This window comes from Notamacropus eugenii, chromosome X (genome assembly GCF_028372415.1).
Source record: "Notamacropus eugenii isolate mMacEug1 chromosome X, mMacEug1.pri_v2, whole genome shotgun sequence".
Lineage (NCBI taxonomy): Eukaryota > Metazoa > Chordata > Mammalia > Diprotodontia > Macropodidae > Notamacropus > Notamacropus eugenii.
Window position 1 is genome coordinate 72242017 of NC_092879.1, and position 14902 is coordinate 72256918.

Genomic DNA, 14902 nt, shown 5'->3' on the forward strand with positions numbered 1-14902 from the left:
CCCTAATGGCTACACAGCCCCACCAGGACTTGACTGTATATGGGCTGCTCATTTCTTTTTTTTCTTAATTTATTTTAAACTTAAATACACAAAAAGAAAAGAAAAAGAAACATATTATAAACTTAAATACAAATAAGAAAGGAGGAAAAAACATTGCCATGTGCACAGCAGAATGTGAAAGGATTCAAAATATACAGCAATAAATTTCCATTTCAAGAAAGCCTATATAATACATACTACCATTGTGTTCAGAGCTGTCCAGCTTTCCTTTGCTTCCTTGTGAGTTTTCTTTTGTTCTCTGCTGTGCACTTTTTACTTTGTTCTTTTCCCACCTTCCTTCCCTTTCCTTCCTCAAGAAGGCTACAATTAAGCTACAATATGCATACATACCTATATATACATATATACATACATATATACCTCTATGTATATACACACACATACACACATACACTTACGTACGCATACATCTGCTTAGATATCTATAATCATACGCCTATATAGACCTATACGTTCATATGCATTGAAGCAAAACTGTATTATACTTGTTAACCCTCTGTTTCTCTGAGGGTGGATAATTTCTTCATTCATAAGTCTAAGTCTTTCCATATTTTTCTAAATCACCAACTCGTCACTTCCTATACCAGAGCAATATTCCAATCTTATACTGTCTAATTACTTTAAATAGTTTAAAACAATATTGATTAATATGACTGACATATAAGTTTCCCTATTTTTCTCTTTTGATTAAATCTATTTTAGCTTTAATTTTCTTGGAGATTGTGATTACCACCCCTGGCTTTGTCCCCTAATAAATTCTACTCCTGATCATTATTTTATGTCTGCATGTATCTCTTATTTCCTATCCCTTCTGACTCCCCTACTTTACTTCTGCCTCACTACCTTACCCTCCTATTACTTAACCTCCACCCCACAAAGATCCCTCCCTTATCCTCTCCCCTCAAACCTTTCCCCTTGCCCTCTAGTTTCTATCTGAATTTAGAAGATGCTAATCTCTTCTGTAGGCTTGGGTTCATTTGTTTTCATTTTCAATTATAATGGAGAAAAGAGGATGAAAAGGGGCTCAGGGAATGGGGGTGGTGTTATGATGGGATGGATCATTGAACAAGGGAAGACAGTGCACCTCAACTCTCATTTTCATTCTGTTTTCTCTGCCAGGGATCTTTGATCTTTGGACTAGAAAGCACAGAATAAAAATGACTTTCAACCTAAGATAAGTAAGCAGATAATAAGAGAACATTTTGATGAGGGTGAGTCACCTGTCCCAGAAGAACCATATGCCCAGGTACTGAAAGAACTAGCCGACGTAATTACTAAGCCTCTATTGGTATTCTGGAGAACAGAAGTTAGCCCCAGGCTGGAGAAGAGCAAATAGCCCAAATTTCAAATAAGAGGAGAAAGCTACCTGCCAGTCATGAGCTGATGGGCTTGATTGTAATTCCTGGCAAAAGTCTCCCACATCTTATTAAAGGGACAGATAGAGAACATTTAGGAAAGGGAGTGTTTAGTCAAAGAAAGCCAGCCTGAAGTCTTCACACACAGACTGGCTGTTGATTGATACATGAAGGGGGTACTGTAAATAAGAATTTACCTAGACTTTAACAAAGCATTTGCCCAAGTTGTTCATGCTCTGTGTGTGGACGGTAAGGAGAGATGTGAGCTAGGGCACAACCCTTCTTCCCCCACTTAATAGTATTTTATTTTTTCCAATTATGTGTAAAGATAGTTTTCAATATTCACTTTTATAAGATTTTGAATTCCAAACTTTTTTCTCCCTCCCCAAGACAGCATGCAATCTGATATAGATTATACATGTACAAATATATTAAACATATTTCCACATTAATCATGTTGTGAAAGAAGAATCAGAACAAAAGGGGAAAACCACGAGAAAGAAAAAAAAGAAAGTAGTAAGCTTCGATCTGCATTCAGACTCCATAGTTCTTTCTCTGGATGTGGATGGCATTTTACTTTATGAGTCTTTTGGAATTGTCTTAGATCCTTGCATTGCTGAGAAGAGCTAAGTCTATCAAAGCTGGTCATTGTACAATGTTGCAGTTACTGGGGCACAACCCTTTATAGTTGGATGGATTTGGAAAGGGTGAGATAGCAACATCCAAAGAACAATCCAGAGTGGGGCCTCCTTAGAGTCTTCTTAGACTCCTTATGTCTCCTTAGAAAAAGTCCTCTAAGGAGTGCTCCAGGGACCTGAGCTCTGTTCTTCAACATTTTTAGCTAGGAAGTGCTGGGAGTGGGGTGGGGGAGGGTCTTGCTTACAAGCTCACATAATCTTCAGCTGCATTAAGAAGGGTTCCTATCCAATGCCCACAAGCCAAAGATCTTTCCAATTTTGAATGCCCTGGGTAGGCCACGTTTGGAGTAAACAGGCTCAAGCCATTGATGAACTGGAGACTGGCCAGAGGAGAGCAACCAGGCATGAGGAGGGAACTGGCTGAGATCAGCTGGAACAACTAGAAATATTTAGATTGAAGAAAAGATGATTTGAGGGTGAGAGAAGGAGATCATTAAAGAGTGACAGGCTCTGAAGGGCACAGCCATCTCGTGATGTCTTCCAGAACTTGGGAGGTTGGCCTATGAATTCGTCATTCAACAAGCACTTATTAAGTTGAGGGCAAGGGAGGGAGGGCCTTTGTCCTAGCCCCCTAAGATCCAGCCCAACTCCAGGCTGAATCCACCACAGGTAGTATGCTTGGGCCCTAGTCCAATCTCTGTAGGCTCCTAGGGTACTGAGAACTGGAACCTATGGAAATCCTTGATTCTCATCCCAATCTCTATGGGGCATAATACTGATGGTCTTCTTCATGCCAGGCTACACTTTAGCAGAAGAGAAAAAACCCTGCCATTCTTGGCAATTGCCACCACCTATGCTTGACACAGCCCTGAGTTTACCTCTCTGAGTCTCAGTTTTCCCATCTGTAATGCTGGGGGCAGAGGGTGGGCAGAATGATCTCTGAAGGTCATACTGAGTCTAGCATTCCAAGAGCCTGGAGGAGGCAGTCAACAGAGCTAGGTTCATATCCTGTTTATCTCTTATGTGTGTGTGACCTCTCTGGGACTCATCTGTAAAGCTAGGAGGTTGATCTCTTAGTTCCTTGACAGCTCACAAGCTTTGATTCCATGATTCTCCATGAGGTTTCCTTCAAAGCTCAGCTCCTGAAAGTTTTTCTGTAGTGGTTAGGGTTCTCTCCCCGCTCCTTCAATTATCGTGTATGAACTGAGTTGTTTGCAGTTTGCTGATGTCCAGTGTAAGCTCTTGGAGGGCAAGATGTTTCCAGTTTTTTGGTACTTTTTTTGATTAAGTTAGTTTCCTGGGCACACTCAGCTGTTCAAAGCTTCTGGAGTCATTGCTGGTGGGTTTTGTCACCATCTAACTATCCACAGATGTGGAGAAGAAGCCACTGCTGCCTGGCAGTGGTGAGAATGGTGGGACTTAGGACCCTGAACCAAGTTCTGCCACTGTTTGCAATAACAGTCAATGTCTTATTTCCCCCAGAACCATTTTCTTTATTGCTCTGACCTGCGAATACACAACCACAATATGATGCCTTTCGGAAAAAACCTCAAAGGTAAGTCCCTTGGCTCCTGCCTCTCAGGTCCCTCTCCCTTTCTTTCGGGCTTCTGCCCCTCTCCTTTGCTGTCAGCTGAGAGGTATCCCCACCATCTACTAGCACAGATTGAGGCAGTCTGTGGGACTCCATGTTCTGTAACCTTATACTTCATGTAGGCCACCTCCCTGGCCAAGGATGGGATCATCCCAGTCTGGAGATTGGGGCGTGAAGCCTGAGGCCTGTGTATTCCTTGCTTCTCTCCACTAAGGCTGCCATGGACCTGGGGGCCTTCCCCTGGCTCCAATAGGGCTCTTGTCTCCCCTCCAACGTATGGCACCCTCAGACCGTCCTCTGTCCTCACCCATTCCATTACATGAGCTCACCTTGGTAACTTTGAAGTGCAGCTGCCTATTTAATTCCCACCCTGGAATTCCATCGTCTGCAACAGCATCCTTGTCTGTCTTAACTATCAAGCTCCCTAAATGCCGAGGACTATGTCTCCTTCCCTCCCTAGCTCTGTGCATAGTTCAGGATTTCTAGCCATAGTGTTGATGCTCCTTCTGAAACTTTGCCAGTGACTTATTGTCCAGACTTGGCTAGAACCATGGCCCACTCTGGATGCAATTTTTTTCCTCTAGTAGTAAAATGGGGCTAGCTGGGGAGAATCTTTGGGCTGCATATATTCTCTAGAATGGAGATGAGCAAGACCTTGCCTCCATTTCTGTCCCTAGAGTAGACAGTGGACATATCTGTCACAGATAAAGACTGAATTTGGGTGTAATTGAGAAACAGGAAAGAAGAGCTAAGTCTTCAATTGTAACCGTTGGTTTGAGCAAAGATCACCTTGGTTTCCTATACTCATTTGTATCCATCAGTGAGCAGGGCTAATACTTGGAGCACTTGAAAGGACCAAGTGGAGCTCAACTGTAGGATGGTGCATTTACCACCCAGAATCACTGAATATTGTCACTTGCCCCCACAAAGATGATGATGACCCAGACATAGAACCTTATTTAGCTAGCAGATGGTTATCTTTCACACAGATGAATAGGACCATCCAAACAAATGGTCTCATCTACCTTGCCTATTGAGGGACATTTATCCTGTTCATCCTTACCCATGACATGGTTACTTCTCCATCCCTGCTCCCAATTCCATTTTCCTTTGGAAAGTAGCTCTCTCTACTGTCTTTATAGGATATCCTCAATCCGAAGAAGGTGATCGAAAAAATGTCATCAAACAAACAAAAGTTCGAACTGTCATCAAAAGTGACAACAGCTGGATTCACAAACCAGATGATACAGAAGGCCAGACCATGTGAGTGTTCTAGAGAAATTCCTTGTTTTGACTCTGGAATGCTGCAACCCTTGTAGTTCTCTGCCTAAAGTGAGGAAGAGGTGGAAAAGGGCAGAAGGAAAGGGCCACTGATCAAGGTAGTAAGAGGGGCCCAGCTTGGCCAAGAGCCAGGCAAGGCCTAACTAATGTGCCAATGGCAAGCCCAAAGCAGTGGAGGGGGGCATTGGGGGAGATACAGAGCTTTAAGTATACCCATGACTGACAGGGACTCTCATCCCTGGTTGTCCTTGAATACCCTTTTTCCTTGTCCTAAGGGTAGCTAGAGACCTTTTCTGTTAGCTTCAGATGGTCAACCTAGCTAGCTTCCTGACTCTTGAGTTAATGGTGGTTGAACTATCAGATGTCTTAAGTCAGTTCCCGTGGACTTTGTCACTCATTCACCCTATAACTAGAATGAGGAAAGAGGAGCTCCTATCAATGTGCCCCAGAGGCCACCAGGTATATCAAACTGAAATGCTTAGTGGAAGAGGGTGGAAACTGGGGAGAGAGACTACTGTCTGGGTATATGAGGCAGATTTGGGCCAATAACATGGGGTAGATAAGTGGGAGAAAGGTAGATTTGCTTTCCCCTTTTGGGACGTGGCTCTGATAGGGACACTATTGCCTAGAACCCTCAGCAAACTTCTATTGTTTTTCCCCCAGAGAGTTGCCTCCCAGTGAGGAGCACTGTTCAGCTGAACCTCCACTTGAAACACCCCAGAAGGACAGGTATGATGAAGGCACCTTTCCAAACTCCTTTGCTCATTCTCCATTGTGGCAGGGACATGGCACACATGACCCACATGGCCTTCTCATCTAACCTAGAACTTTTCACCACACACAGGTCATAGAAATGTAGGGGATAAGGATATTTTTGAGAGCCCTATGGGCAGTGGAGTCAGGTGCTACAAGAGAAGAGATGTGAATGTTCATGACGTTCAATGTATTTCTGTGCATTGTGTAGAAGATTATCCCTCACTGAAACATAGTCAATTCCTTCCTGCCATTGTTAGACCCAGAATAATGGGCTTGATGAGTCAGTGATTGACATTCCATGCTAGGGAGAGGATTTTCTCTTGTTAGCCTAAGTCTGCTGCCCTACCTTTGAAAGGGAGGTGGGCTTTGTAAAGAGGAAATTGGACATGTTAGAAGACCCCGAGTAAAGAATTGATTCTACCATTCAGCGGCTGTGGGATCTTGGGCAAGTCACTTTCCCTTCCTCAGGCCTCAGTTTTCCTCTTTTGTAAAATTGGAAGCCTCTATACCCACATGCCTGGGCACTGCCATCTGGCCAACTTAGGCATCCTTGCCATCTGCCCTGCTAATGAGCCTATCAGAGTTCCAGACCTTTGTATGCCCCTGAGGCCAAGCCCTCTTTTATGTGCTCTGTCCCCTAATGGAATGTGAGTTCTCTGAGAACAGAAATTGTCTTGCTTTTTCTTTTTGTATCCCTAGCATTTAGCGCAGTCCATAGTAAGCACTTAATAAATGCTTTCTCCTTCATTCATCCATTCATGCCCTGCTCTACATAGATCAAATGAAGGGGGGATGTCTTGGAAAACCATAGAGTCCCCAATCCATCCATATTTCTGAGAGTCTGCCTTCTTACTGCAGCTTCTTGATGGCACTCAAACCAGGGGTAAGGATGCTGTCCTGCAAGGCATCCTGACAGTGATGTCTTTGAAGTGCTTAGAGCTCCTTGAGAGAGAGTTGAACAAATGTGTTATTAACTAGGGGCAGCATCTGTAAGTCCTGAGAGCCTCCTGACATATGGACGTTATACTGTGACTTTCCTTCGAGTTGGGAACAAGCAGGCAACCAGAGTTAGCTAACAGACCCCCCATGCAGGGTATCTCTGTTTCACAGTGTCAGAGATATCTGAGCTGGTAGAAACTTTAGAAGTCCACCCATTCTCTTTATTTTCAAAGGATCAGAAAACTAGGGGTAGAAGGGATCTTAGAGATCATGTAGTCCAAAGCCATCATCCTCTGGGTGAAGAAAGGCAGGAGGGAGAGGTTGAGGGACTTGTCCAAGGCCACACAGGTTCTTGTTGGAACTCTGATTCCTCTACTCTAGTTAGTACTCTTTCCACTGAGGGAAGTCCAGACCCAGAGAGGGGAAGGGACTTGTTCAAGGGTGCACAGCACAGGTGGTAAATTGACTGGCCTTACTCCAAGCTCAGTGAGCTTACCACTATGTCCCACTGCCCATGCCAGGGGAGACCCTCTGACTCCAAGTCCAGAGTGAGAGAGGACAGCCCAAGAGCTCTATAGATTGTTCTCAAGATGTAAAAAGAAGCCCAAAAAGGACCTCCAGCATATTGGTCAGATCCTCTATGGAAGACTGAAGGCAGAGCATGAATGGGAATCTCCATCACAGCTTTGGTTGTGGTCTGCACCATTGCGGTCAAACTCAGATAGAAATGGGGGCCACTAAATCCCTATCAGGATCCTCTACCCGGCTACACAGAGACTTGAAAAGCCACGCAGTACCATTATGAATGTTCTACCGTAGTTTTTCTTTCTTTTGTTAACGAGTTCCCAATTACATTTCAATCTGGTCGCATTAGCCAGAGGGCAGTCTGCTTGACACCTCTGGTCTACATTGACGAAGGAAATATCCATGTGAAAGAAAGCACAACTCCATTGGAGTTAAATAGCTGCAGGAGAGTGGATTGGGAGGCAGAGGATCTGGGTTCCAATCCACACTGTTTCTTGTTAGCTATTTGACCATAAGCAAGTCACTTCTCTTGAGGCAGCTGGTGGCCCAGTGGCTCAAGGACTGGGCCTGGAGCCAGGAAATTCTGAACTCAGATATGAGCCTCAGACATTTAACTAGCTGCGTGATCCTGAGCAAGTCATTTCACCTCCATTTGCCCCAGTTTTTTCAACTGTAAAATGGAGATAATAACAGCACCTAGGATCAAATGAGATGATATTTGTAAAAAAAAAAAAACAAAACACATAGTAAGCACTATATAAATGCTTACTCCCTTTTCTTCTTGGAACCTCAGTTTCCTCATCTTTAAAATGAGGGAGTTGTACTGAATGAGGTCCCTGCCACTTCTAATTTTCTAATGCCACCTCATTCTCTAATCCTATGACATCTAAATGAATGTGTTGTGATCCAGGCTCACAAAATGTTATCAGTGGGGAAAATGAAGGGAGCTGGACTCTTAAAAATATGTATATTTTCTTTTTTATTGTGAGCTTAACAATCACCAATCAATAAAAATGTTTCAGTCTAAAAAGAGTGAGAAAGAAACTAGTGCCAGAAACTAACTGTTATGTACAGTTTGACTTTGTTTAGCAACCCCCTTGATTTTACAGAGGAGGAAACTGAGGCCCAGAGCTGACTAGTGATTTGCTCAAGGTCTCCCAGATGACCTGATCCTCTGACTGCCAGTCTAGTACTATTTGCTTCCATGGTGCTGGGCTGCCTCCCAGGCATGTCTTTCCCTTCTAAGGATGGCAGGGTCACTGTCCAAATAAGCAGTACTGGAACAAGGTTAGTAGGGGCTACAGGACAGGGCCTGCACCTTTCCTCTGGCTACCTTCATGGCTCTTTTCCTTTGGGTCCCAGCCTCCCTGTTGCAGTTGAAACTGGCAGCTCCTGACTTGTTTTTTCTCTCTGTGCAGACCTCCACCTCCCAGGCCTTCATCAGGCTACATTATCAGGTGGGTGTTAGCTGGTAGGGGAGCTGGAAACAGTAGGGGACTGGCGGGGCTCTGGGTGCTTGCCAAGGCCAGTGATGGACTCTAGCCTAGAGGTTGATAGAATTTTTAGTGAGATAATTCCTTATCTCCCACCTGGAATTTTTAGGCAAAGGAGATGACAGAGTCAAGTTTGGGGTAACTGACCCCAAGGGAGTACATTTGGAGCTTTACAAGTGCTGCTTTACTCATTGCCTGGCTGGGGGTCTTGTCTATGATGGGCCCATTGCAGAATGATCTGCCTGAGAGAGCCTCAGAAAGCTCCCTTAAGACCTAGAAAGTCAAACTCTAATAAAACCAGAGTTGGGAGCAAGGCTGCTGGCCAGGAAGGGACTGCACTGCAACCTAGGGCCTCAGTAGACACTTTATAAGGTAGTGAGTACCTGGGGGTAGGGTTCCTTTTGTAAGTAAAACTCCTGAGATGGAGGGATCCAAGATGAATCTATGATCCCCTCAGAGTGCAGTGTGCCAGGGGGCAGCGAGATTGACTCTAGCTAGGCAAAATGCCAAGCCATAGGAAAGAAGGGTGTCTCTCAATGAGTTTGATGTGAGATTTGTCAAACTTGAAGAGATGCCCTCTCTAGAATGCATGGAAGGCCTCTCTGGCAAACCTGTCCCAGCCCACCTCCAGGATTATTTCAGCTGTGCTCTGCTTCAATGGATTTCTCTAAGTCATTTTGGACACTAATGAGATGTCTCCTCCTCGGGTTCATACAGGGGCGTGTTCACCAAGCCCATTGATAGTACATCTGTGCCCAAGACTCAGCACCAGGATACTTTGGAAAACCCCAAAAGGTTGGTCCGGTGAGAGGCACACATACTGTGAGTACCCATGGCCAGCATGTACCCTGCCAGGAGGTGCTTCCCAAGGCAGTCAGCAGCTATTAAGTATGGAGTAGAGGGGGCAGGGAGGGGAAGCAGCCAACAGCTCCTTGGGTGGAGTTGGCTAGTGCTGAACTATGCTAAATCTTTACAAACAAATTTAAATTGAGTCAGATTAATTGTGTTTTAGGAATTAAGCAGCCAGCTTCCCTCTTCACCCCCTCCTTTGCACACATATAGGCTTGAGATAGATTTGGAGACACTCTGAGACATACAAAACTATGGTTGGGCATCTCTCTTTCTGGTCTCAACAGTGAGGGTGTGGGCACTGGTAGCAGCTAGTTCTCCTTCTGGCCAGAACTGATCTAGCCAGAGGAAAGACAATGCAGATGGTGGCATTACTGGCTATTGCTGTGAGGAGCTCAATCAGTCAGTCAACCAACAAGCATTTATTAAGCACCTACTGTGTGGGTGCTTATCACTATGCTAGATGCTGGAGCTCAATATAGGACCCTTCCTTGTACCCAGAATCCTCTTCTGAGCATTTCATAGGTTCTTGTTTTAATTGGCTGCTCACAGCATCCCTATTATAATTGTGCCTATAATAACAGCTGGTCTCTAACCTAAGACTCCCAAAGGGCTTCACATAGAAACTTCACAGAGACTCCCTTCACTAGTGCTCATAGCTTTCCTCCCATAACACATAAAAATGACTTATTTCATAGATTCCTGAGTTGTTGGGGGCCTATCCCATTCCTCCTCTAGGAGCTATCCTGGGGATGAGCCTGTGCAAACATAGCTAAGGCTGATCCTCAGAAAAGAGGCTACCTTATCTCCATTGCTCAGGCCTGTAGGGCTTGAAGCTCCAGCCTAGTGAACCACATATCCTCCCTGAAGCATATCAGTGGAGCCACAAGCAGAATAATTCACCTTTCTATAGCATTGTATGGTTACCAAAAGTGGGTCTAGCTAGAAAGGCATCTCATACTTAGTCTTTGGAAAAGAGCTTTCAACATGAATTCCAACAGGCCTGCACCCCACCCCCTGGGCTCAGGGGAACCCCAAGACCTCCATCCGAAAAAGGTTGAGCTTGTTAGCACTGTCTTCCATGTGTCTGACTGAGTCTGAAAGGGAAGAGTAAGTAGGGAGAGACTGTCTCAGTTCCATCTGTGAATCATATACTAAACTTTCAGATGTTTGGGACCCTGGACAGCTCCACAAGGCCTGTGGCTATGAGGTGCTGACTGAGTTTACTTTGCTTTTCCAGATCTGTGGTTCCAGAAAAACCTGTTCCTGCCAGCGTGCCCAGGGTCTCAGGCTCCGGCTACAAAGTCAGTTCAGATGACTACAGCGGGAGGACGTGAGTGGACTTCAGAATCTACCCCCTTTTCTTTTTCTTATGTGCCAGCACTAGAAGGCACCTTTGAGGTCACCACTTGGTATATAATATGATGACCAGTGCACCTGGGGTCAGAGGACTGGAGTCTAATTCTGTTTCTGCCACTCACTTAGATGTATGTCTTTAGGAAAGTCACTTCCCTTCTATGGGACTCTGTTTCTTCATCTGTAAATCAGGGATGATTATAATGGTCCCATGACCGTGGTACTTGGCTGATATTTGCATAGCACTTTATTATTACTTGGGCAGCTAGCTGGCCTGGAATCAGTAAGACCTGAGTTTAAAACACCTCAGACACTTACTAGCTGTGTGACCCTGGGCAGACCTCTGGGCTTCCCTCCCCTGCCTTAGTTTTCTCATCTGTAAAATGGGCATAATAATAGCACCTTACCTGTCCAGGTTGTTGTGAGGATCTAATGAGGCAGATTTGTAAAGCATATTGCAGACCTGAAAATGCTAATTAATGCTAGGTATTGTTATCATCATTATTATTAGTTCAGTTCTCTCATTAACTGGCTCATCAAGGTTGAAGCAACATGACCTGACAGAGTCGCAGAATTCAGAGTAGCCTTGTTCCTATTTGTTCCATTTTACCATAAGTCACTGAGGGGCCTCTCCTAAGGACTCATGATGAAAAATGCCATCTGCCTCCATTTAGTTGGTATAAATTTAAAAAGTGTAGAATTTAGAGGTGGGAACCTGTGACCTCAAAGCCACATGTGGTCTCCTAGGTCCTTGAGTGCAGCCTTTTGACTGAGTCCAAGTTTTACAGAACAAATCCTTTCATTAAGGAGATTTGTTCTGTGAAGTTTGGAATCAGTCAGAGAGCCACACTTGAGGACCTAGAGGGCCACATGTGACTTCGAGACTGCAGGTTCCCCACCTCTGACCTAATCTCTGTCTGCCTCAGTTTCTTCATCTGCAAAAAAGGTATAATAATAGTACCTCCCTCACAGGGTTATTGTGAGGATTAAATGAGATAATAATTGTAAAGCACAGAGCCTGGCACATAGTAAGTGCTTTATAAATGTTAGTTATCATTAATGTTACTATTATTAATGATCAGTTTATGAGCAGGTCAAACAAATCTGGCACTATAAGGCAAGGCATAGTTCACAGAAGGTCTTGAAGAGCTGACAGAGCAGTCTGGAATCTGGAAAGTGGACTACCATCCAAAATTTAGCCTTTCTCTCCTTGTGTAGAGCGCCCTACCATATCAGACACAGCCCCATGGATGGGGATGATAGTGCCTTAGCTTTTCCTGTTGATCAGCAGCAATGACTAGAAAGGTTTGAGGAGGCTGCAGGAGGGGCCTCTCCCATGTTCACTTTCTTTCTGAAGCAGCCCAGGAAATTCCACCGTAGTGTCATTGGGCATCGTGCCTCATAGTTCCCCCTCTTGGGATGAACAAGGTGGGATTTTCCTTAACCAGGTGGCAGATGGCACAGTGGACTTTGATACTGGGGGTGATACCTGAGAAGCTTAGCTTTGCATTATGGCACTCCTACCTACTTAACTGTGTGACCTTGGGCAAGTCACCCCTCCTGGGCCTCACCTGGCTTTTCAGTGAAACTAGGGGGACCCCTTCAAGCTTCAGGTTCCATCATTGTCTGCTGTCTTGCGAATGTTTCACCTCTGGTTAGCTACAGGGCCTACTTGACTTAACTGAGAGGACTGAGATTCTTATAATCTCTTTGATCTGCTCCCCTACCATATCCCCATCCACTTGTTGTAAAGTGAATTAGAAGAAATCCCTGCTGTATGCAGGAGGGATTTATTCTATGGAATCCCCAATGCCAATGGTATCCAAGAGGCAAACACTCCAAGTTTGGAAAGTGCCCAATAGGTGCCAGCCTGTATTGGAAGAGGCTGTTTACTCACTAAGAGTACCCTATGCTAATGAAATCACAGTCCAGTTAAAAAAACCTATCAGATCTCCCAGAAACTTAAATTTAGGGCTTGGAAATCATCTAGTCTGACCCCCATTCATTTTACAGATGAGGTCTGGGGAGCAATTGTCCAAGGTAAAAGGAAGGAATGAGATTTTACCCCAGGTTCTGTGACTCCAGATCTAATGAGGTTCCCCTTACCCATTGTATGACTAGTGTGTAAATATGAGAGAGATGGTGGAAAGAGAAGATTTGGGCAATGTGGGGGGATCCTCTACGCAGGCTTTCTTGTTCTTCCTTCTCATTTCCCATTCCTCTAAACAATTTCCCAGCTAATGAGGCTGATTTTATTCAGACATGAATGTGACTGAAAGGTAACTCAGTGTGGTGGAAAAGAATTTCTGGATTGGGAATATGAAGCCCCAAAAGTGAGCCCAGGCTTCCATTCTTAGCTGTCAGTCAGAGCCCAGTCATGTCACTTCTCTTCACTTTAATTGCCTTGTCTGTAATAAGCCCTGCACTCCCTGCCTGGCATGGTGATGGTTGGAAGGGCAGAGGTGCTCCTGAAAGGCCTCTTTGAACTTGAATTATGGGGATGGCCTCCAGTGTTCTCCCTCAGAAAGAATTGAACTCTTACCAAGTTATAGTGGTGAGGGACCCCTTTCTACTTGCTTGCCTGATTTAAGCAGGGGTGGGCTGGACCACCCAGTACCCTAAGCTGCCCAAAAGTCAAACAGGTTTCAGTCAGAAGCCAGGTGGGTCATGTGTCCCCATGGGAGGTATGGTCGCAACCCTGGTTCTTCCCTTCCCTGCCCTTCTAGAGTCAAAGCCTCTAGCAAGCAGCTTCAGAAATCTGCCCCCTGGGAGCACTCCTATGTGCTATCTGCTGCCAAGAAGAGATCAGTGTGAGTGCATGTCCCAGGAAGTGGGGGGGGGGGGGAGGGAAGAAAGGAAAGGAACTGGGGGTGGAGACTGGGAGGTGGGAGGGGGGTGGCTTAAAGGGCACAGGGTTATAAAGCATTTGGATTTGATCTGACACTGAATGTGTCGGTCTTGTGTCACCTACTTTATTTTGTAATCCTACAGGCTAGGACCTCAGGTGTTGCCTTCGAGTTTCCCTTTCAAGAGTTCCACTCAGCACTTAAAATCTCCTTTTATGGCTAAGAGGTAAGGCTCTACTGAGGAGGGTTCTAGCAGTTCTCTCCCTGGGCTAAGGAGAAGGTGTCCTCTGGGCTTCCCTCCCCTGCTAAGGGGGTGGGCCAGGAAAGGAGAAGGCCTTGGGCTCTCCTGGAGACTGGGAGCTGCTGCTTGTGTGGTTTCACTGAGCACTGCCAGCCTGGCACAGCCTCAGGAGACAGACCTAGAGCCCTTATCCCAGACAGGCTAAATCTGTAGGACTGGAAGTCACAGACAGATCTGCGTTGCCTTTACTTTGTCCATGGAAAAAAAGTGTGCCCTGGGTTCCCCTGCCTGTGGAAAAAAGTAGAGGTGCTACATCTTCTGACCAAAGATTCATAGGCCCTTGAAAAAAGGAATCATCAATCATTTTGCCTTCTCAGAAAATATCCTTTTCTCCTGGGAAGGAAGGGTGTTGTGCTAGATAATCCTTTGGCCCTGGAGTCAGGAAGCCTGGCCTTAGACTCTGGTCACTCTTTGTGATCCTCCTCTGAGCCTCGGTTCCCTCATCTTTAAAATGGAACTCATAATAGCACCTACCTTATGGGGAAGAAGCACACAGTATAGATTGCATAAATGCTTACTGGCTGATTGAATAATGTCTATAAAGGGCTTTCTAAAACCTTAAAGAAAATGAGACCTAGCTTTAGGGGTTTCTGCACCAAACAGGCAAGCCTCTTTTGTTGGTAGAAGAGAGGTTAGAAAGTCATTTCCACAGGCAACCTTGAAGTAGATGGTTAGAAAAGGACGCCTTCAGCTATAGTCCTTGGTGGGGGTAGGGTGCTGGCTGTGAGTGAGCCCTCTCCCTTTTGACCGCTGCGACTGAATCACCTAAGCCTTGAGTTCCTAGAGGAACAGGGAGCTGTCCAGCATGGGGAGCTCCCCATCCAAGAGAGTATGACAAGAAGGAAGAGGGTGCCTTCTGAGAGTCCAGGACGGAATGTGAAGCTGTTGGGTTGGCCTTCTGCTTTGAAAGAG

The 14902-nt window shown here is 45.3% G+C and overlaps 1 protein-coding gene across 2 annotated transcripts in view; it reads left to right on the top strand.

Annotated features, from left to right (window-relative positions):
- ZNF185 (zinc finger protein 185 with LIM domain) overlaps positions 1–14902 on the top strand; it is a 61961-nt gene that overhangs the window by 16931 nt on the left and 30128 nt on the right. For both annotated transcript variants that reach the window (XM_072627105.1, XM_072627104.1), the window contains exons 2-9: positions 3536–3608; positions 4787–4907; positions 5589–5654; positions 8564–8602; positions 9356–9433; positions 10728–10820; positions 13570–13653; positions 13835–13915. In XM_072627105.1, the coding sequence (XP_072483206.1) occupies positions 3581–3608; positions 4787–4907; positions 5589–5654; positions 8564–8602; positions 9356–9433; positions 10728–10820; positions 13570–13653; positions 13835–13915 (590 nt within the window). In that variant the 5' untranslated portion in view covers positions 3536–3580. The remainder of the gene's footprint in view (positions 1–3535; positions 3609–4786; positions 4908–5588; positions 5655–8563; positions 8603–9355; positions 9434–10727; positions 10821–13569; positions 13654–13834; positions 13916–14902) is intronic.